Below are 23,485 nucleotides of genomic sequence, written 5' to 3'. Positions count from 1 at the left end.
GAGCATGTATGTCCATTGTTTGGCACATATGGGGGATCCTTCACCCTCCCCAAGCACCAGGACTCTCCAGGAACCAGATCTGCCCTTGGAAGCTCTCTGGCCAGCAGCTCACGACCAGGAAAGCGTGTAGAGCACACTCCTAGACACCCTCTGGGGGCAGGAGAAGGTCATTCTCACCCCATGGGTTCTCACCCCGTGGAAGGAGTGGCTCCCAGAACCAGGGCTCTGCAGGCCCCAGGTTGGGTCCCTGTTTTCCCAGCTCTTGTCTAAGGTAGGCCCAGACTTCCCGGCTTCCTCACCCTGCTGCAGACAACTTAGGGCTTCTTAAGGTGGGAGCCATTTGAGAAAGAACAGGGGGGCTGTCCATCAGTCTAGCAGAAGAGAGAGAGGAGATGGCTGTCCACACAAGATAGGGAAGGGAAAGGGTATCCACGTGTGGCGGGTAGGGGAGTGGGAACTGTCCAACTCTCCTTCCAAACGGTAAACAGAGAGGGAGGGAGAGGGAAGGGGGAGGGGAAGGGAGAGGAGGAGGGGGAGGAGGAGGGGAGGGGGAGGGGTGGCGGAGAGAGAGCGCGCCCTAGGTCTGTCGGTCCAGGATGGGGAAGAAGGCGGTCGAAATTGGCAATGAGCTGGTCTGTTCTGTGAGTCCTCCTCACCCCGCCCCCCAGAATGGGACAGAAAAGGGGTGCATTTCTCTCGGGAAGAGTGTTCTACTGGTCGGCGAGCGCAGGGACCCTCGGGATGTCTGAGATGCGAATGCAGAATGCGCCCATGTCAAAGCGTAATGTCCACTGGGGGCGAGGAGGGCAGCCTTCGGTACGACACGAACCCTTTGGTTTGTTCGAGACGGGGCCGCACAGACGGTGAGGAGTCGGACCCGACGTCTGTCCAGAACGCGTAGCTCTTAAGACAAGACCCCCCGGGCCGGGCCGTCCGGACCGCAGCTGACGCACACGTGTGCGCGGGGCCTGTAGGGGCAACTCCGCGGCTGGCAGAGTGCAGGCGCCAACTAGCGGTGGCTCCCGAAACTACTCCAGCGCCTCCGGCCCGGGCGACCCTGGGCTGCGGACCCAAACGCCGACCCCCGGGGTCCTCTGGTTCCCGCGCGCACCTTCAGCTAGCGCCCTCCCGAGGGCGGATGCCGAGTCGGGTCCTGTGCCAGGTGCCGAGACCCACACGAGCCCCGTTCTCAGGAAACCCTTCGTACACCCCCCCTCCCCGTCGGATGAGAGGGAGAACTCAGGCAGAGGGGCAAGTAAGGGCACGGGTGCAAAGCCAAACCATTAGACGAATCAAAATGACAAACCCCACATGGTGCGGGTCCTGCCCCACTGCCCGCTCAGGGCAGCACGCGTCGACCGCCCTCCCCGGCCCCGGGCCCTACCTGGCTAAGACGCGGTGGACCTTTCGTTGAGAAGCTCCCGGAGGTCGGACGCACCAAGGCCTAGGTCCCTCACTTTCTTCTGGCTCCGCTGCTGGTGCCAGCGCTCCTGAGAGCGCTCGGGCCTTGGTGTAGGCTCTATAAAAAGTCCAGTAAGGGTCCTTCGACGTCTCTGCTTTCGAAATGGCCCGAGGAGTTGACAGGAGGATCCCAGAGGGGTAGGGACAAGCGCTCCCAGCGGTCGAGGTTGGGCCAGATCCCGTCTGCTCTGCCGCGCGCGCTGGGCTTGATTTCGTTTGTTTACGACGAAATGGCGGCCAACGGGCCGGGGGCAGATCCAGAGCGGGATCTTGCGATCACCACCGGAGCCTACGCTTCTTTGTTCCTGAGGCTTGGAATCCGTCGTTTTGCACCTGTCGAGGGCCAGGAACAACGAATACCCTTCCCAGTCTCCAGGACGGCGGGGTCACGCGGCACGAGTTCGTTCCCCAGACTCCAGGGAGCGCATCTGGGGCGATCGCCCAGACGAATGGGTCTTCATCGGTTCCCGTTCCCCTCTCCTCCGTAGCCGGCCCCTGAGCCCGCTCGCCTGGCCTAGGAGGCGGGAGAGGAAGGGATTGTTTGACGTGAAGCCCGGGGAGTGGCTGGGCCGCGCCTCCGGGAGCGGGAGCGGGAGCGGGAGCCGGAGCCGGAGCCGGAGCCGGAGCGCGGGCCCAGGGCGGCGAGCAGACCGCGCCTCGGCGCAGCTGTCTGCGTTCCTGCGGCGCGGCCCGAGCGCTCCGCCCGGGAAGCCGTGGGCCTGGGCCCGCGGGAGCCGGTTTGCATCCACGTGGAGGGAGTAAATTCCCTCCCTTTGGAAGCCAGGGCCTTTCGCTTTGCAGCCATTCCCGTCCTCCGCACGCGTTTTCTTCTCGCCGCGGACTAGCGTCCTTCCCCACGATGCAGGGCCGTGGTGACAAGCCCGGGGGCTGGGGGAGGGGAGGATCAGGGGACAGCGCTCGCATTTTTTCAGGCCCCGTCGTGTTTTTCAAAAAGCCACAGGCCTCCCCAACGAAGGACTCGGCGAGGCCTGAGCGAGCCTGACAGTTGTTTTGACGGGAGAGCGTTGAGGAACGGGGTTAGCGGCCCCCTAAGCCGGATGCGGGCCCGTGGGGGACACTCTTCCCTCTGTCCCGGGGTTGGCACCGGGGCCTCCGAGGCCAGGACCAAAGCCGCACAGGGCTGGGCGCTGCAGAGGCCGCTGGCGCGCGCTCAATCTCCTGTACGGTGCAGGCTCCTGGGTCAAAATAATTTGCGGGCGGGGCGGGGCGGTGAGAAGCCTCTTGGGGCAGCTCCCCGCGCGGTGCCGCCCGCCGTGGGGGCCCCGCGTCTCCCCACGGAGGGTGCACGCAGCACAGGCCGAAAGCAGCTGGCGTTGGGGAGGCCCGACCGCAGGCAGCGGGGAAGGGGGAGAGAAGGGGCGGCTCGGCCCCGGGGACGGCGGCCAATGAGCCTCCTGTAGGACTCGGCCGTTTCAAACACATTTTTGAGTCCCGGCCGCGGTTCCCCAGAACCTCGAGGAGCCCCGGGCTATCGCGCGGGGGCCTCCGACCCCGGGCGCCCTCCGCGAGGCGGGGCCTTCCGCCCCTCGCGGCGGGGCGGCCCTCGGCGGCCCCCAGGCCTCCCCCCGCGAGCTCCGCCGAGGTGCCCGCGAGGGGGGCTCCGATTGGCTGCGCAACGCGTCGCTCGGCCGGCCCCGCCCCACGGGCCCCGGGGTACTAACCCCGCTCGTGGGCGGCCGCTGCACCGCCACTTGATTCTCGAGGATTTGGGCTGGGGCTGCGGCCGCGTAGTTGGTGGGGCGGCCGCGAGCGGGCTGCGGGCTGCGGGCTGCGGGGGCGGAAGACTGCGGCGGCCCAGCCCGCGCGGGCCGCGCCACGGCCGGAGCAGCCGGGACCCGCGCGAGGGGCGGCCGCCCGGGGGGCCGCGCGCCCAGAATGCGGGACTAGCGGGCAGGTTGCGCGCGGCCGTCGGGGCTGCGAGGCTTCCCGGCGGGCGGGCCTCGGCGGGACGTCCCCGGGCGCCGCCCCCTGCGCCCCGAGGCCCCGGCCCGGCCGCTTCTGCTTTCCCGCTTCTCGCGGCAGCCGCGGCGGAGGAGGCGCCCGCGCCGGCTGTCCCCGGGGGAGCCGCGCCGCCGCCGCCGCCGCCGCCGGTCGGGCGCCCTGACGGCCGCTGTTATGCGTATTCCTGTAGATCCGAGCACCAGCCGCCGCTTCACACCTCCCTCCACGGCCTTCCCCTGCGGCGGCGGCGGCGGCGGCGGCAAGATGGGCGAGAACAGCGGCGCGCTGAGCGCGCAGGCGGCCGTGGGGCCCGGCGGGCGCGCCCGGCCCGAGGTGCGCTCGATGGTGGACGTGCTGGCGGACCACGCGGGCGAGCTCGTGCGCACCGACAGCCCCAACTTCCTCTGCTCCGTGCTGCCCTCGCACTGGCGCTGCAACAAGACGCTGCCTGTCGCCTTTAAGGTGAGTGCGGAGCCCGGGGAGGCAGGACGCGGTCCCCGGGGCGCCGGGGCCGGGGGCACCGAGGGAGGGGACGTGCCCGCCACCCCAAAGCTGGAGCCAGGCAGCTGGGCCACAAGCCCCCTCTGGGTCTCGCTGCGAGCTCCGCCCGGAGGCTGCGCGGCGTTTTCCCTCGGATGCACCCCGCGCGGGTGCCTTTTCGGGAGGCTTACCCCTCCACCTTCGGGGCGCCCTGCGGAAACGCGTGGATGTGGAGACGGGCGGATGGGCTCCCCTCCCGCCGGCTCCGGCGGACACGGCCTTGCGGGCGGGCAGGGGCGAAGGGGAGCCCGGGACCGGGGACGCCGGAGGTGGGGTGCAGAGGGTGGAGAGGGCCTACCCTCCGCTGCCGCACCCCTCCTCCCGCCCGCTTCAGAAACACTTCCTGCTCACACCCTCGACCTCTGGCTTCGGAAACTTCACACCGGGCGACTCCGGCCGGGATCAGACACACTGTCCCCGAACGGTTGCGGCCGGGGTCCCAAAAGTGAGGCAAAGATTGGGGGCGCCCCCCCCCCGGCAGCCCCCAGTCATTCAGAGGACCTTTTTTTCCTTGCCAAGGAGTAGGCGACTGTTTCATTTTCATTTTTTTTTTAAGGGGGCAGCGAGATGAAACGAAAACGCCTTGGTTTTCCCCTAAACCTCTCGCAGCTGCCGCGCGAAGGGCAGGGCAGGAAGGGCCGGCGGCGGGGGCGGCGGAGCCCGGGCGGCGGGAGCGCGGCTCCCCGCGGCCCGGCCCGGCCCTGCTCCCAGGACGGCGGCTCCGAGTTGGAGAGAAGGATGAGTGGCTCTTTGAGGTCTCCCGGGTGACATCTTAAAGTACCAGTGGGAAGAATCTCCCGGGGATGGGGAGGCGGAGACCCCTGTGACTTTAATCCTCGGGATCGGAGGTTTTACTGTCACTTGGAGCTTAAAAGGAATCTTTGAAATTAAAAGAAGACAGGATGTTGACAGGAAATCTGGCCTTTTTAATCAGACCCCAAACATTTTCTCCTTGAAATTTTTACCATCTGGATCCCTTGTCCCCGGCACGCGGTGGCCACGTTCAGATGGCGGAGACTGTGTTTGCAGCAAGATTCCTTTTCCCAAGGCGTCTGCCTCTCCCTGCTCCTCTGGGGGAGGCTGTCTTAGGGGGGCATCTACACCCCCATCCCCGCGGTTCCCAGCAGGTGCATCCTCCTGGTATCAAAGGCCCCTCTGGCACCTTAAAAGGGCTTCTCTGTACAAACCCTCTCAAAACGCCAGTTTGTTTTGCATTTTCCCTGCACAACGAATTCGGGCTACGCAGAGGCCGATAAACTGGGCCAGGGCCACATTTCATATCCCAAACGGCTCTTGTATTACTTGAGTCCCGTTATTATTGTTGTTGATATTATTTCTTTTTTTTTTTTTTTTTTTTTTTTTAGCTTAGAGACTTGGTTGCTAGAGGCAGTGTTGATTCCTCTTTTGCTCGAGCAAAGGGAAGAAGGAAACTGCACGCTGCATCAGAGTGACTGAGCGCCTTCCCAGCTCTCCCTTAGATTCAGTTGAATCGAAAGGATGATTTTGCAGGACATGGCTTAACCGATTTATCTAGGGTTTTGGTGCGGAAGGTAGAGATCTTTTTGCTTTTGTTAGAGTTGGGGGAAGGTCTCTATTACTCTTAAGCCTCTTCTCTACCCAGCATTTGAGAAATCCGCAGTGCGCCTGGGACCTCAGGGAGCTGCCTGCCCCGGCCCCTCCCCCCTTTCCCTTGCCTGCCCCTTCCTTTCTAAGCTGTCCCCCTGCCCCATGCCCTCAGGTGGTGGCACTGGGGGATGTGCCAGATGGAACGGTGGTGACCGTGATGGCAGGCAACGACGAGAACTACTCCGCCGAGCTGCGCAATGCCTCCGCCGTCATGAAGAACCAGGTGGCCAGGTTCAATGACCTTCGCTTCGTGGGCCGCAGTGGGCGAGGTGAGTGAGCGGAAGGGAGACTGCGCCGGCCCAGCATTGGCTGTAGCAAAGGTTGGGGGTTAGGAAGCTGAGAATGAGGCCTTGGGGTCCCAGTGGGAGCCGCAGAAATAGGTCCATGTACAGTTCTGTCTAAAACGGCGGCTTGGAACCTCCTAGGGTGTTACAGACCCCTTTGAAGAAGTGAAGGGAAAAGCGGCAATTTTCTCCCAGTTTCTGGGCTTTACAAACCCCTGAAGCCTGCCATACCTCCCCTTTCCTAAGTGTCCTGATCTCACAAAAGACGCTGGGGGAAGATCAACAAGCTCCAAGGGGGGCCTTATTGGTGTTTCAGCAGGTGGTTTAGAACAAATCCTTGGTCTGCGGGACCCAAGCACCCCAGCCACTCTCCCCACTGGGGCAGACTCTCCTCCACACTTCGAGGGTGCCTCTCCCCAGCTGTGGTCTCCCAAAGCCACAGTTTCCCCAGCCCTTTGAGCCTTAACGTGGTTTAGAAAAGAAGCGAGTGCAGTACAGGATGCTAAATACTGGAAAGCACAGCTCGAAGGCTGCCATCTCTCACCCCAGAAGCAAGGCTGACATGCCTGTCTGATCCACCTCCTCGGCCAGTATGAAGGGACACAGGTCCAGGACGCAGGCTGTGGCTGCCTCCAGGGGCTGTTGAGTAGGAAGGGCTGCTAGGACCTGAAACCCATCACCACTTCTTAGTGGAGAAATCCTAGAAACCCTGCCCTGGGGAGGTGGAGAACTGAGGGCTCGCCAGCCCTTTAAGACCAGCCTTTTGAAAACTGGGGAGCGCCCTTCCCGAGCACCTGGCCTGCCCATCCAGCTTCGTTAAGAAAGTAAGCTCGGTTCCCTCTGCTCCCTGTCTCAGCAGAGGCCGAGGCAGAATTGTACTTTTCATCACCAATAAACAAGACCTTTTCAAGGTTTTAGTTCCCTCTGAGCCACCAGCCCTGCTCAGAAGTGGGCATCTGGGCACCATTTTTTCCTCTTCAGCCGTTCAATGTATACATACAAATGTCAAACATATTTTGACTTTTCAGCATTAATTAAAACCAGGGCATTATTTGCATGTAATAACTGTTTACTTGTTACTTTTTATGAAACTGAAATAGTTTACATTCTTTCAAACATTTCCTGTTCCTGTTGGCTCCCTTCCCCATGCACAGATTTCTTTCAAACGTTGTCCTTAACTGGTTGCAGGTTGATGGATGGAAAATGTTTGCTTTTATGAATTAAGCTTTCATTGCTGCTCCTAATTAGTCTCCAAGCCCCTTTTGTCATCCCCAATATCTCAAGCCTTTTGCAACTTAATCCCAGCCCCAGCCCTGAGTGGAGAGTCGTTAGCTGCCACTGGTTGGCGGTGACTTGCTCAGATGCTGCTCGACTGTGGGGCGGTGGCCTTGTCTGCCAGCCCAGGTGGCTGTGGCAGTCGGGGGGGGGGGGGGGGGGGCACTATAGCTGCAGCCCCTAGGAGGCAGGCAGAAGGGAAGGTCAGTCTCTGGAGCCTAGCACATCAGAAACTTGTCATCAAACCCCCTCTTTCTATATTGTACAAACAATATAGAAAGAGAAGAGATGACAATTCTGAGTTACCTGAGACCTTGCCTGGCCATTCTGCTCCTGAAAATGATTTCCTTGTGGCATTTATGCCCACAGACCTGTGCCCACCCGCAGGGCCTGCCGGGAGGGAACTGGGTTTCCAAAGCACTGTTGGGCAGCCCGCTCTTGGAGCAGGCACAGCTGAGGCTGGATTGTGGCTCTGGAAGATAGATGCGTAAGGCTGAGTTTCTCTCACCAGTCTCAGTGGTCCCGGGAGATAGCAAGAGGTCTAAGTGGGGGTTCTGATGCCTGTGGAACTCAACAAGGCTTTCAGACCTCGGAGGACATTGGGCAAATGGCTTAATCTCTCTGTGCCTCAGTTTCCTCATCTGTAAAATGGGGATCACAGTGGTACCTACCTCATGGGATTTCCTGAGGGTTAAGGAACTTGGTAGGAGTATGTCAGTTGGCTACATGTTATCGAGAGCTGGATACACATTAGAGATTTTGCTGTTTCAAATGCCTGGGCCTAGAGGAGATCTTTGAAGTCCCTTTGAGTGGTGACAGTCACTGATTCTCTGATTCTGGTGTGGTTTGGGCGGGGGTGGGGGAAACCCAGAAGGCGTGAATTGTTGAGTGGGAGAAGTGGAGGCGGGTGGCAGCGAGGGAGGAGGGCAAAGGGGTCCTGTGGCAGCAGCGACGCATCTGCTGTGCCCATCCTGCCCATTGGGAAATTCCCTCGGAGAGAAGTCAGTGATTGACACAGACAGTTTGGGCTACTTCAGGAGTGGGGACAGGTTGGGATTTGGGATGCAGGGCCTTTCCCTGGCTCTCTGACTTCTGCCAGGACTAAGAAGCCAGATGGTCTGCTTGCTTTCTTGCTTTCCATTCCTCAATTCTGTCATCGTTCCTGGAAGATACCTTCCCATGAAAGACATTCACGCACCACCACCACAGAGCTCTCACGATTAGCCTGGAGGTGGGAAACGGGAAGGAAACCAAGTCATTGGTGTCTCCTGCTGTGATTAAGGGCAAGGTCCCCGCCTGCCAGTCACAGCGGCCCCTTCAATAATTTGTAACGCCCTTTACCACCATCTCACAATGAAATGTGTAGATAATGTAGCCCACCTACTTATGCACAGTTTCAAAATCTATATAATTCCATAGCCCTAATTTTAAAAATGGGGAAAGTGATTTGTAATAAAATACCTATTTGAATACGTAAATATTGGGCAGGACCACACTGTCTGGTGGATGGATGCTTACACCTCTGGTAGCAGGCCCGTGGCAGCCACGGCAGGCTGGGCAGGAGAGGGGTACATGACTCAAAGTCTGAACACCGCATTGCCGTCAATGACAGGATTTTCTGAAGTTGTGGACAGTTTGTGGCAAAGTTCTGAACAAAATTATTTTAAAAACTACCCTTCCTCCTGGAAAATTCAATAGACCGTAAAAGTGTGCAAAAAAAATGTTTGCCTTGTTTTATGCAAAATTTAGTTGGGTTCCTGGCTCAGATCATCTTTATCAGCAAGTTTCTCACAAACAGGAAGCATGAGTACTTCACTGCCCTGTGCAGTGCTGGACATTGGCACCCTCCTCTCCTGTCCCACCTCTTGAGAACCACACACCACAATCCCCAAAACGCCCTCTAGGAGGCGGCCACGGGCCTAGGTGAAAGTAAAAAGAGCTTGAGTTCCAAACTGTAGTTAACTGGTTAAAAAGAAACCGTAGCATGAGGAGAGAGATTTGGGATGAGATGTGTGGGTTGCAGGCTTAGGGAGACACTAATAGGAGATAGATGGCCTCTTGGTCACTGTTGAGAAAACCCAGAGGTTCCCTGAGACACGTCCCCTCCGGCTACCCATGAACCCTGTGGTTGGGGCATCTCACACGGGAACCCTGGCTGAGAGGGACAGGGACTTGCCCAAGGTCACACTGCCAGACCCAGTTGTACACGCTGATTGATCCAGGGCCCCAGGGCCTGCAGGAATGTCTCGGGCCACCCAAGGGGCAGCTATTTCCAGACTAGGACTTCTCTCCCCCACCAATCAGGGCCAGCCCTTGGAGTGCCTTGATTTACAATTCCTAGACTCCTGGCTGATGGAAAGTTTGCCAGGGTTCCGGCACAAAGTTAAGTCCACCTTCTTTGTTTTCTCAGGTCTTTCTTCTAATAGGGGGAGAGAGATGATGAGTGGATTTGCTGCTGGGCAGAGAGAGAGGCAAGGGGCACTCAAGGAGACAACTTTCCCTCACCTCTGCTTCAAGGGGTCCCTGCCTCTTGTGTTACCTGCCACCTGCTCCCCCCTCCCACTCCTGCTCCCAGGTCCCAGCCTCTCCCTTCCTTCCTCCCCCTGTCCCTCCTCCCTGGGAGTACCTGGGAGGGGTAGTGCCAGGACTAGAAACTGAGACAAAGCTGTAGAGGAGGGCTGGTGACTCATGGGTAGCCTGTGGTTTGCTGCCTGGTGGGGATGGGGGCTTCTCATTAGCAGGTCCTGAGTGTGTGTGTAGAGGGGCTGGCTCCATCCCATTCTAACCTTTCTGGGCCCTGCCTGATCTTGTGCGACCTGGTCTACTCATTGCCCCTCTGTCCCAGTTTTCTCATCCATAAAATGGGATCAGTAATCTCTGTCCTTAATTCATTTAACAAACTTAACTATGCACCAGATGCTGTTCTAGGGCTGGGGAAACAGCAATGAACAACAAAAATGCTGGCCCCCAGGGAGCTTACAGTTTAATAATGGGAAACAACATAAATAAGCAGATGAATTATTAAAAATAATAAGCATTTGGGGGAAATTCAAGTGGGGAAGGGGGGAGTGGGAGGATCTGTGATGCTTCTGATTGAGCTTCTTCATCTTTTTTCACCCCACGGACCCCTTTGGAGTCTCAGAATAATGTTTTTTAAGGAACAAAATGAAGTACAAAGGATTGCAATGGAAACCAGTTATATTAAAATATAGTTAGCAAGATGTCTTTTAAAATTGTGATAAATGTAACCGCTTTGTTAGCATATTAAATAATAAGATCTAGCAGCGGGTGCAGTGACGACCATGATTTTGAAGTTGTGAGGAGCTTAAAGATATTTAGAGGACTCTGCACTGTCTGTAATGTGATATGTAAATATCTGTGACGTCTTTTGTGACAAGGTCACAGGGACTTCTGTAATGCTTTGTGGCTTGTTGCCTATGTTCAGACTCCAGAGAAATGCTAAATTTCATTTAGAGGTTAGGGTCAAAACAGTTGCCTTTTTTTTTTTTTTTTTTCTATTCCAGTTCATGGGCACACTCAGTTCTAGTGGAGGCCATAGATGTCATGTTGAAAACTCCTACTTTAGAGAAAGTAACCAGGGAGGGCCTCACTGAGAAGGTGACTTTTCAGTGGTGACCTGAGGGAGGTGAGGTGAGAAACAGGAGCACTCGGGGGCATTGGGGCACACCCGGCCTGGCAGCCCTCCAGCTCTGGGCTGCCGTCCACTAAACTCCCCATCTCTTGGCGCCCTGCAGCACCACGGAAGTGCTGGATAGAGGCACCCAGGGATCCCCAGACAGTGCCTGACTGGTTGGGGACAGGGGTGTCCAGAAGGGAAATGACCTCAGAGAGAGGGAAAGCAGTAGGAGGTGCCCTGGAAGCAGAGGGTAGGGAGCCTGAGCACGCCTGCCTGGCATTTCCCTAGACTGTCCGCACGTCCTGTTTCCAGAAACCATGGGAAATGCCCCTGTGGTCTGGGAGCGAGGGGCCATGATTGTCCCTCTGACCCTGGTTTCCAGCAGCAGGTGGCAGGTACGATTTTGGGCATTTGCATCCCTGCCTCCAGCCGGCTCAGGGAAATTTCCAGAGAGGCCCCACTCTTTCCAGTTCCAGTCACTTCGATTTGAGCCCTGTCCGCCCCCAGCCCTGTTGTCTCAGAGCCCTGCAGTCCCTCGGTGCGGCCCCAGCAGCCTGGCTGCTTCACTTTGGTTCTGGAGTCTCCTGTTTCCGGGGCTAGAGTTTTCACTTGATCACTGGACCGACAGATACCCAGAAGGAACCTAAGAGGACTGGAAGCTGTCGGTCCCGCCCTGAGTTTAATCTCCCAGCTGTGCAGTGGGGATATCAGAACCCACCTGCCTGCCTTGGAGAGTTGTGGGGAGCATGGGGACAGCAGAAGGGTCCACTCGGGCAGCCTCCCTCGGTGCCCACCCTGAGCCAGCTCTGGGGGACACAGGTGCCCTGGACCAGTGGCCCTTGCCCTCAGGGAGTCCCCAAGCCTAAAAATGGGATCCAGAGATAGGGGTGCTCAGACAGGGGCAAAGTTTCACCGGGGGGATCAGGGAAGCTCCCCCACACCCTCCCAGTCTCACTTGTGTGGAGGCTTTGATGATAACAGAGAACGGGGGTGGGGGGCTCTCATTCCAGGGAAAGGCGCTGGGGAAAAATCCTCACCTTATACCACACAGGCCACGTAATCCCCCAGAAGAATCAAAGAATTAGATGTAGAAAGTAAAGAGAACGCTGTTTATCAGAGCCAAACCTTTATCTGCCTTGTTACTTGGGAAAACCTGCCTAATCGTAAAAACGGTAGGAGAAATCATGAACCAGAGATAGAACTGAAAATGCAAAACAGCTCGGAGTCAGAAAACGAAATGGAGAGCAGCGAACTGGGAAGCGGATGGCCACAAATAGGACACGGAAAGTGTGAACAGGCTTCTTGCAGGGTGATGTTTTACAGGCGCTAAAACCGTAGTAGGAAAGCATAAAAGAACGTGAAGCCATAATTTTTATTGAGTTAGGACTGATAATACATATAAAAAGTTTCATTCTCACTAGTAATAGAAGAAAGTCAAGTTCAGTCGGGAGCATTTAAAAGATCTTCCACCTCGATAGACGTGGTCACAATGCTGATGGCGCCAGGGTGACAATGCCACCTCACGCCAATCATGGTGACTCTGGAGAGCCATTTCACTAGAGAGATCGGTGCCCCTAAGTGTGTCCCAGCCCTCTGCTGCGATGAACTCACTCATCACTTCTTGGAATCTACCCTAAGGAAGTAAGCAGAGATGTAGACAAAGATTTTTATAAACAGGTCATTTTCGTTTTATTTCAAATGGTAAAAAAATAAATTATTATTTTAAAAGGTTTTTTTCCCCCTCTCAGGAATTTTGAATGGAGACTTTGGAGCCAAATGTCTATTTAAAAATAGAACAGAGTTCTGGAAATAACAGTTGTGTCTGCAAATGAAATGTCTGCAGCTCCCAAATCAGCCCTTTTCCAGCCCCAGCCGCACACACCAGTAAGAAATTAGCAGCAGCCTAACTACCCGAGAGTAAGGAGATGGGTAAATAAAAGATGAGGCTCCTGAGTTGAAATATTTTGCAGCCATTAAAAATGCAGTTTATGAAGAATTTTTAATGACATGGGAAAGTGCTTATGATGTGATGTTAAGTGAAAAAACAAGCAAAGTAAGAAAATACATGTATTAGAATCACTGCAACTATTTAAATATACGTACCCACACAAAAGGATCAGAGGAGAAAACACCCAAGTAGTGACAATGTTTATCTCTGGCTAGTGAGATGATGGGCATTTTCTTTTTTATGTTTCATATATTTAATGTTCTCAAAGTTTTCTATAAAGATCACTAATTACTTTCAGGAAAAAAATATGTATCTCCATCCTTGCTCCCCACCCCAAAATCACAAGAGTCTCTGGATAGAAGGAATGGCACAAATAGGACAAGCAGCAGAAAGGAGATGGGCCAGGGCAGCCAGAGCAGGGGAGCAGGTAGAGGCAATAAAGTTGATGCCAGGCCTCTGGGAGCCTTGAATGCCAACCCTAGCAGCTTGAACTTCACCCAGAGCCCCATCTTCTGCCCAGGTTCAAAGGAGAGAAACCTGCCCCTATGGAAGGTTAGGGGCTTCTTGGGGAGGCAAAGGAGGCGGGAGACCAGCATGTTGTGAATGGATTCAGGTACCAACCTCCTGCCTTTTCCTCATTCCCCCCAGGGAAGAGTTTCACACTGACCATCACCGTGTTCACCAACCCCACCCAAGTGGCCACCTACCACCGAGCCATCAAGGTGACTGTGGATGGACCCCGGGAGCCTAGACGTAAGTTCCAGATCCACTGAGTGGGGGTTTAGAGCGGGGAGGGCAGCAGCCGAGGTCAAACAGATGGCACTGGGTCCTGGGAGCACTCCTGTGGGGGGTTGTGGTCCTCTGCACCCTCTGCATGCACACCCTCTACCACACACTGTGTGCCTGCCAGCAGAGCCCCAAACCCTCTGCTTGGCCTGGACTTTGGGAGGCCAGTGAGGAGTCTGGGACAGGGAGATAACAGGATCGAGTGACCCCCTCTCCCATAGGATGACTGCCATTGGGGGCCTGCTGGGGAGTATGGACTTGCATCATTAGGGAAAGGAAGAGGCTGGAAAAGGCTTGAGAGAGAGAGGGAGACTGTGTGTGTGTTCGGGGATAGAGGTTGGGCCAGGTGTGCTCTGCTCCACCCCAGTTTCCTCTGCCAGTGGCTGAAGGAGGCCAGGTCCCCTCCTTGGAAACTTTTTCTTTGAATCTTAGTATATGACTTACTCAAGTTGCACAGGGCCCAGGCACTCTGACCCACCCAGGACCCACGATCTTGAGATCAGGAATGCACATTTGATTCTGCAGATACATATTGAGCACCTGCTATGTGTAGAGAGCCCTGGTCCATGCACTCTAGCATCAAAGAGAGTTTGTGTTTAATCACTTCTGCCTGCTGAAGGGCCTGGCGTTGTTAGATTCAGATTGGAGAACCTGGAGGAACAGCTGCCACAGAATGGGCCAGAGGCCTGTGTTCACTGGATGAATGAGTGAGTGAGTGAGTGAGTGAATGAATGAAACAAAGAACCAGCCAGCCACCTCTGATCTCTGAGCAGAGCTCTTGTCTGGACTGTCCCTCACTAGCTCACACTCACCTGGGGTACTGAGAGCTGCCATGTCCTTCTCTTTCTTTGTAATTGTGGTCCCTTTCAGTTTAGACAACCTCTCACATTTGTTGTCTCATGTGGGGCCCTAGGGACAGCAGAGCCAAAGGGTCACCCAGTTCTAGTGAGTAGAGAATCCAGGCCTGGGAATATTGAGATCCTGGCCAGGGCCTCACTGTCTTAGCTTTGGAGAGGCAGCCAGTGCCCCCGAGACAGCCTTTTATCCAATTCTGGATGAAGTGGGCCTGGGGCGGAAGGACAAGCTCCTGGTCTCTCAGTGCCTAGGAGGCTCACAACAGGAGTGTGACCATGTCAGGGCATGGTCAGTGAGAGCCACCCAGGCCTGCCCTGGACTGGCCCCTCCATTTTTGGGAATCAGGCAGGCCTGGCTGCCCATTTATCCAATCCCTGGTCCCACGCCAGCGTCTGGCTACTCCAGAAAGGCTCAGAGCTGGGCGCAGTGGCCCTGGAAGAGTACTCTCCAGGCCTCTCAGGGCTACCTCCTGCTGCCTCCCCTGAGCTCTTGCACATGGTAATCAGGCCCAAAGGCAGGCAGCTTCCAGCATCTTGCTAGGATTGGACATGGATGTGTCCATGCCCCGGCCTTGGGTTTTATAGCCCCAGGCAAGTCATGTCTCCTTTTTGGCCTCAGTTTTGTCATCGGTGAATGGGGTCAGTGATTCCCAGAGACCCCAGGTGATGATGGCTGGGAAGCCCTTGTGAGCCGCAGGCCATTGTGCAGAGAGCAGATTCTATGCCAGCTGGTCTGGCTGGGGCACCTCAGGCAAGTTGCTGACCTCTCTGGGCCTTGGCTGCCTCCTCCAGGGAGTAGGATAATACCACCCACCCCACAGGCCTGAAGATCAGTGCCTACAGGTGGATGGTCTCTGGCTGTGGCAGAGGGAGGCTCCCTGTGAGTCATTGGATTATGGTGTTCTGTTATCTCTGGTACTTGGCCACCCCCCTGGGCTCCCACCACCACCACCATTAGGGTAGCTGTTGAGAACCCCAGGGCATGGCAATAGAAGTATAAGTTTTTATTGAAGCAGGTGATGTTCTACTGAGTCTCGAGGGGCAGAATCAGGATGGATGGGAGCCACAAGTGGGCTCAACATGACTGATGCAGCACATAGGCGCCACTCTGCAACGCAGTGAGCACCCAGTGCAAGGAGGCATGTGAGCAGGGGCTTGGAGCCTGGTGGGAAGGCTCCCAGCGGCTGGGCAGCACCTGGAACCCCTCAGAGCCCTCCATGTTCAGCCCGCCCAGCCCAGAGCCGCCCACCGGCCCCCACTGAGGCCCCTGGATGAGGGTGGAGACTTGGTCCCCACTCAACCTCCCTGCCTGCTCTTCTCTCCTGAGGTCCTCCAGACCTGACACAGCCCCTCCCTGGAGTGAGCTGTGGGGGAGGGGATGGCACAGGAAGAGGGAGCAAGAAGGGAAGGCCTGGCCTGGAGCTAAGCCTGAGTCAGAGGCCAGGCTTGCTGCTGACCTGAGGCAGATGGCGTCCCTCTCTGGGCCTTGGCACAGGCCATATCAGTGGTTTGAAAGTGACATGTTCAAACAGAATCTTAGCAAAAGCTCATTTATAGAAAAAGAGCAGCCATGGTGGGGGAAAGGCACTCCAGGTCTTCCATCCTGGGGACCCTCTTGCTCCTGCCCCAGCTCCAGCCCTCAGGTCAGGTCTCACCAGCATCCTGGGTTCCAATCTTAGCCTGGCCTTCAGCCTGTGACCCTGGACAAATCCTCCCCCTTTCCGGGCCTCAGTTTCCCCACCTGAACTGCTGCTGGTCATCAAACCCTCCCCGAGTGCCAGGCCAGTGTAAAGTCTCTGTTAACTGATCTTTAATAGCCCCAAGAAGAGGCAGGCCAAGAGGCAAAGCCACTTGCTCAAGGGTGAGCTTCAGTGAACCCAGGGCTCCGGCCTGGGGCTCAGGAAAGTGAACCACTTATAAGGGCCTTCCCACCTTCACATGCTCATCTGTAAAATGGGGGTGATATTAGCATCTTCTCTGGGAGTTCTTGTGAGCATTAAACCAACTTATAACTGCTCAGACTGCAGAAAGTGCCCAAGAACCCTCATGAATTATTGTAGGAGTTTCTTCCTGGGCCTTTTTCCTGCTTTGTGACTCCCAGCCCAGTGTGAGGGCTGAGCCTTTTATGGGGTGGGGTGGGAGTAGGGGCTGGTCCAGGGAGCCAGGGAGTGGAGCCTGCAGATCCCTGAGGCCACTGTGGGTTCTGTGGCCAGGTCGTTACCCTCCAGTGCCCTGCAGAGCATGCCCGATCTGCAGCCAGGTGGCCAGCTGGGTTTGAAGGCTGGCTTGGTGGCTTCCTGCTTGTGTGGCCTTGGTTTCTGAGGTTCTCAATGTTGGTGTCCCTCACAGTCACTGGGGGCGAGTTAAGAAGCAGGTGGCTGAGCAGGATCCAGGATCTGGGCAGGAGGCAGGACAGTACCCAGCAGTTCTGTCGTGGACCATGGTTTGGGAATTGTGTACTCCATGTCTCCAGGCTTAGCAGGTGCTGGTACCTGAAAGGGTGGGATCCAGCTTCTTAATCCTGCCTCAGGTTGAGAGAGGGCAACCCTGGCATCTTGCCTATGGGCCCTTCCCAAAAATGTACATGGAGTGATTTCAACAAATATTTTCCTAGGCACTTACCACGAGTCAGGCACTGTTCTAGAAGCTGAGGACACCACAGTGAACCCAACAGACAGGCTTTACTCTCTTGGGTCTCACACATGGGTGGAGAGAGATGGTAAACAGTTCTTTTAGCACCATGGCAACAGGGCCCCACCAGGTCCATGCCCGTTACTCCTCTGTCTTCCTCTCAGATACCTTCCTCCTCACTCACCCCCCTGGGCTCCTGGCTGGTCTTCAGGGTGGGTAGCCGCACTCCTGAGCCAGAGCCTTTGCACTGCTCTAGAACACTACCCCCGAGCACCCCCAGATTCATGGCTCCTTCCCACCCTGAAGTCTTGCCTCAGACTTTGCAGTGAGTTCTTTCCTGATCACCCTGTTTCAAATCACAGACACAGCTGTCCCCCCACTTCCCCTTATACTTCCCTGCTTTCATGTTACCTCGAGCACTTAACCACCGTCTAAGATGCTGTATAATTCACTCTTTTCTTCCCCATCTCTCCCACTAGTGTATATGGTCCACAGGGTGTTTCCTCTGCCTTGCCAGGCACTGGTATAGACCCGGGAATACTGACATGAGCACTTAGTAGATGCTCAGGAAATACTTGTAAACAGATGATTAGCTAACTTAATTTCAGGTTGTATGAAGTCCTATGAAGAAAAGCAAAGCTGGAATAAGGGCGCAGAGTGTAGGGGATGGGACATGGCAGGGGTGGGAGACAGGGGAGACCTCCTGAAGAGGGACATTGGAGCAGGGGCCCAAAGGAAGTGAGCAAACAGTCATTGTGGCTGCTGGAGACTCCGGGCCACTTGGACAGGAAAAGCCACCCAAAGCCGGCAGCTGGGCCTTTGAGGGCTCCAAAGTTGCCACAGTTTTGTCCTCAGCTCCAGGTGTGGGGGGGTGGAAGGATGCCCCAGTTAAGAAGAGCCAACTGCTCCTGGCCCCAGCCCCCAGGACCCCCATGGTCCCCAGGGGAGCGTGCCCAGCAGGAGGGAAGGGGTTAACCTCAGACCTCCCTGGTTCCCCTAATCAACCCCAGGCCGCTGGAAGCCCCAGTTGCAGCGCTGGGAAGGAGAAGCTTGCCTCCCTGCCCGCTGGCCCCCCGCCAGCCCCCGACCGCCTTTCATCTGCTCACAGGGGGCCGATTCACGGCAGACCACCCGGGGCCCAGCACCCGCCCGCGATTCCACGCGGTTGTTAAGAGTCGGGTGTAAATCTCCTGACAGGCCGCAGAGCGGGCCTAAGGCCCGGGTGCCCCACCCCTCGGCTGGCCAGACAGTGGCTGCTGTGTCTGGGTTGTGGCCACACCAGAGCTGGGCCAGGCAGCCGAGGAGGCAGCCGAGTGGCTTCATATGGGTGTCCGCATTGTCCCCAAAGATGATCCTGTCCTTTGGCCCTGCCCAGCTCCTCTGCTCCCTTCTCCCTGCCCTTGTTGGCCTCCCGTTCCCCTCCACCCAGCTGAGACAAGACACTGAGCTGGCCTCCTGCCAGTCAGGCCTCATTGCCAGGCAGCCCAGCTCTCCTCTCTTGGAGGTCTTGGGAAGCCAAGACCTTGGCAGCCAAGCTCCATGCAGTGTGCTGGCCGTTCTAGGTTTGACCTTGACCACGTGCCTCCCCTTTCCCACCTGTAAAATGGGGTGACCATATCAGCCTCTCCGAGGGTTGTGGCCCTTGGAGACAGTATGCATGGCCCACTTGGCACAGTGCTTGGTGGCCCTGGAGGGGCTATCAGTGATTTGAGCCCAGCTGCTGGAGGCTGACAGGCAACCTAAGCCAGGTCCTAGGGGCCAATGTGTTCCCCATCCTTCCCTCAAAGTGCTCGGCATTTAAACACTGGGCTCTGTCCCCAGCTCCTCTTCACTCTTGGGGAGTTGACGTGTGATAACCAGTTTATAGGTGTGGAAACTGAGTGCCAGAGAAAAGGGACTCTGTGGGTTGAGCAGGGCGTGATTCAAGTTGTCCTGTCAACGCTGAGCTTCAGAGCAGGGCAGGGCTCCTGGTAAAGTCCACTGAGACCCTGTCATCTCCCCAAGCCCGTCCTCCTAGACCTGCAGAGAGTCACTCTGGGCCCTGAACCTGGGCCAGACCCTAATGCCCATTGTCTAGAGCCCCTGATTTTCAAAGCCCAGGCTCCTTTCCTGCAGGGTAGGCTCCAGGAAGAGAAAGTAGCCAGGTGCGTTCTGTGTGACCTCAAGCATGTCATCAACCACTTTCCAAGCCTCAGTTTTCTCACCTGTAAATAGGGACAGTGGTGGACCTCCCAGGTGGGATGATGTAGTGCCACCTTCTCGGACACTGGAGTGGAGGAAGTACCCAGTGAGAGTGGCTGCTCTTTCATTCCACTGCTGCTGGCTACTGCTCAGGCCTGCAGAGCTGCTGTGGGGCTCAGTGTTAGGAGAAGGGGGCTTCCTGGGGGAGAGGCCCCTGGGCTGAGCCCCAAAGGACAGGAAAGCATTCCTGTCCGGGGCTGTGCCTGAGCTGTGGCTCTGAAGTGTGGAGGCAGAGAAACCCTGGGCAGGGCAGCAGCAGGAGGTGGGCACTGGAGCAAGCAACCCTCCCTTCTTCATTCTGGGGCCCCAGTCTGGCCAGTGGCTGATTCTTGCGATCTTAAGTCAGGGACCTACAGAGCCAGAGGGGCCTGCGTGAGCGGCCTGTGCAGTGGGGAAACGGAGGCACAGTGAGAGAGCCCATCCGCTCCCACTGTGGGTAGCCAAGTGAAAAAAGTCTATTCTGCAGGCCCATCGTCTTTCTCAGGCACAGAAAGTTCCATTATGCTCCCAACGTGAAGGCCCGGGCCCCGTGGCACTGAGACTCTCTGGCACCCTGGCCATGTGGAGCCGCCTCAGCTTCCCTTCGCCCCTCCCTGCAGTGGCTCCAGCCTTCACAGCAACAAGGAAGCAATTCCCAAAGTGCTGTTAAACTCCCCTCCTCCAGGAAGTTACCCCGTGTGCAGGCAGAGCAACACATGGTGAGAGCATGTGCTCTGGGGCCAGATGACCTGATTTGTACCCCAGACCAAGCCCTTAGCATAGATCTCATCTTGAAGTCTCAGTGGCCCCATCTGTACAATGGGAGTAAACAGGAAGGTGTCAAGAGAAAGAACTTTGGACTTGGAGTTCTTGGGTTCTGGATGACAGTGCTGGCTCTGCTGTCCTGGCTTTGTGTCCCAGAGACATCTTACCATCTGGTCTGTGTCCTGGTCTCCAATGTGAGCACGATCATCCTTCCTCCCCTGGAACGAGCTGGGGTAGTAGTTCCAGCAGGGACCCATGTGGGTGGAGAGCATTCACATAACTTGTTTGGCCAGCACCACAGCCTGTGAGGGCACCGTGACGGGGACACTGTGGCTTGGGGTGGGGGAAAGGGAGTGTGACTTTAGTGAGGCCACCAAGCTGCAAGCAGCAGGGCCCATCCTCGAACCCTGGCTAGCTGTGAACCCTGCCTTCCTGCCGCTGGGCCACAAGAGTAACTGTGAACACTTTGTACACAGTGTGACTCAGAAACGGGACTTTATTCGCCAGTGACAACAATAACAAGGCCTGAGGTTTTGCACCAGCTTTTGTATAGCCCCATTGGCTCACTTCAAGCTTGCGGTTGACTAAGACACCCAGATCCTTTGCACCCAAGCTGCTGTCAGGTCAGTCTGCAGTCCCCAGGTCCATCTGGCCAGCTTCCTGCCTGTTGAGATTGTTCTGAATTTGTTTGTCCCCCTGTTTGTCCACTTCGCCCTGCCACTTTCGGTTGCCTCAGCAGCAGGGGCCGTATTTCCTCCAGGGCTGAGGCTGAGCCATTCAGCACCGCACCCCACCCCCGGAAACCACTCCTGAGGGGTATCCATTAACCAGTTCTTGGTGGCTGAGGTTACACAATTAACCAGATAATGAAGTTTCAAACCTGGAGGTTACAAACTGGCAGCCCCAGGGCAGGACACATCCTACAAAGTGGTCAGTTTGGCTTTTTTTGTTGTTCAGTGCTTGAATTCATTGCCAACATGTAAACTATGGGAGATTTCATATCAAAGCAGGTTTATGGCTTCTCCTGGTGAGTTGGAAGCTCTGGCAACACTCAGCTGGACTAGATGGTAGCTACCCCTCTTACACAGCACACATCCTATATAGTCTGCCCCAGTCTCCGCCCATCCTGTGTGCCTCATTTACTTGACTTGCCCACATAGGCATCTGAATTTTTGGCCCTGGCTCTAGCCCCAACCCACATTTTCCCCTTTGTTGCTGGGAGGCAGCAGCGGGGGGCCTGTCTGGAGGCCCAGTGGTCTTATTCCAGCTGCCAAGTGTCCCCTGGGCTCCAAGCCTGGGGCCTCTTTGGAGGAGGAAGTGGGTTCTCTGGTTCTTGGTGACTTGCTGAGCCCACTGTGGCTCCCAGGACTGCCTGTATGTTTCTAAGTGCTCTCAGATTCCCTTTGAGTTTGCAGCAGGGTGTATAGAGAGCACAGGGTTTGGAGCCCCAGGATCCATTGCATTCCCATGTTGAAAACCAGAAGTGAGGCGCATGACTAGGCCTCTGACCCTGTCCCCTCATTCCCAGTGGTGGTCAACACTTTTCCAGGCCCCAAGGATGTGATTTTCCAGGCCTCAGAAAGGACCGTGAGGTGTTCTGTTTTATCTCCCACCTACTTCTCTCCCTGTCAGTCTAGACCTAAGGACTCAGGCAAGCCTTGCCCTCTCCCTTGGCTCCGCCCCTTGTTTTTTCCAAGAGATCTCAGGTCCAGGAAATCCTTCCCCCTTCCTTGCTCTGTGACCCCAGGCAAATGTTTCCACCACTCTGAGCTGCCATTTCTCTTGCTGTAAAAAGAAGAAAGGGCACCAAGCCTGCCTGACCTCCTCTCTCCAGGTCGGGTGGAGCAGAATGGGCCAGCCTGTGCTGGGCTGAGCAGTAGAACCCAGGAATGCCAGCCCTCTGCCAGAGCAGTGCATTCTAGTATCTGCCCTGGAGAAATCCCCAGAAACATTGAGGTGTGAACAGGGACATGCCTGGGAGTACGGCACATGAGGGAGTAATGCAGGAAATCTGGAAACAACCTACGCATCCATTCGAGATCAGCTGAGTAAACTCAGTGTCCAGTAGATGTGTCCAGCGGAAGCAAGGGATGCCCACTGGCCTAGAGGTGCAGTCCTCCTGCAGTTCTCTTGCAGGGACTCTGTTGTTTTCATGGGGCTGGCTTCCCTCCCCATTTTACAGATAAGAAAACTGAGGCGGCACTCCAAAGTGTGCTACTGGAAAAGCAAGTTACAGAATAATACAGCCAGGCTCAGACCATTCAAGAAAGTTCCATGAGAAACCTGCTCTGTGTTTTCCATGCATGTGAAACCAAAGAAAGGCTGGAAGGAAAGACCTCACACGGGGACTTCTGGGGAGGGGCTTAGGGTGGCTTTAAGGAGCGATAGCTTTGTCTGAAACGCTTTTATTTTTGTAGATGTTCATGTGTTGCTTGTGAAACGTAAAGTGAGTAATTGAAAAATGGGGGGGGTCCTGTGACCCCCCCCTAAGCTCCATGTCTTTCAGGAAGCCTGAGGGTGGCCTTGGCTGGCCACATGAAGCAGGGGCATGGCCATCTTGACCCTGCCAGCACCTCTAGGGCCTGGAGAAGAGGCGGGGTTCCTTCCTATATGCGCCATGGCAGAGGGGTAATGAGAGATGTTGGCAGTTTCTCCAGGTGTGGTGCCCCAAGCCAGGTGCACTGGTCCCTGTCCCCAGCTCCCAGAGATGGGAGTCCAGCCCCTCGGTGAAGTGGCCCATGCCTGTTCTCAACATCCTGGTGAATTTTCCCTTCTCTCTGAGGCCCAGAGAGAAGGCATGTTGGTCCCAGTGTGACTCAGGGCTGGATGGGGCCACAGTCCCATTCCACGGCCGCCTTCCAGGTGTGGGGGGTGGGTTCTGGGATGCTGGAAGGCAGAGGATGGCAGCACTCCTGGGCTCTCTCCCTGATCCTCCAAGGGAGCGTGCTTGAGTCACTTGCCCATGCCTGCTGCCTCAGTTTCCCCTTCTGCCAAACAGTGTGTTGTAGAGGTTCAGGTATGAGAATGAATATTCCTGCTCAAGGAGGCAGGGGTGAGATCATTATGGCAGCCCCGGGGCAGTACCTATGACCATTCTCTGTTCAGAAAGTCTTTGAAGAACCTGAGAAAAGAGGTTGGTAGTGATCTAAGGGTTCTCCCTGCAGAGGCCTAAGGTTAGACCTCAGGGAGAACTTCCCAGCAGAGCGAGGCATTTCTGTCTCCCTGACACTTGGGAACCAGCTGCTAATGGGCTCTCCATGTTCTGCAGGGCACCGGCAGAAGCTGGAAGACCAGACCAAGGCGTTCCCTGACCGCTTTGGAGAACTGGATCGGGTGCGCATGCGGGTGACACCGACCATGCCCAGCCCCCGCGGCTCGCTCGGCACCACGAGCCATTTCAACAGCCAGGCCCAGACCCCCATCCAAGGTACGGCACAGTGGGGGCTGCGGTGGGGGGAGGTGGACAAGGACCCGGGCGTGGTCCTCCTGCTCCAGA

The 23,485-nt window shown here is 56.3% G+C and overlaps 1 protein-coding gene across 1 annotated transcript in view; it reads left to right on the top strand.

Moving 5' to 3' along the window:
• The window catches only part of RUNX3 (RUNX family transcription factor 3), a 59,986-nt gene that overhangs the window by 29,148 nt on the left and 7,353 nt on the right, over window positions 1-23,485 (top strand). The window contains exons 2-5 of the mRNA XM_081144244.1: window positions 3,614-3,885; window positions 5,702-5,858; window positions 13,382-13,486; window positions 23,258-23,416. Coding sequence (XP_081000370.1) covers window positions 3,614-3,885; window positions 5,702-5,858; window positions 13,382-13,486; window positions 23,258-23,416 — 693 coding nt within the window. The remainder of the gene's footprint in view (window positions 1-3,613; window positions 3,886-5,701; window positions 5,859-13,381; window positions 13,487-23,257; window positions 23,417-23,485) is intronic.

The sequence above is a fragment of the Miniopterus schreibersii genome (assembly GCF_964146895.1).
Source record: "Miniopterus schreibersii genome assembly, chromosome: 8".
Lineage (NCBI taxonomy): Eukaryota > Metazoa > Chordata > Mammalia > Chiroptera > Miniopteridae > Miniopterus > Miniopterus schreibersii.
The sequence above is the reverse complement of the archived record's forward strand: the minus strand, read 5'-3'. Positions and strand labels throughout refer to the sequence as shown.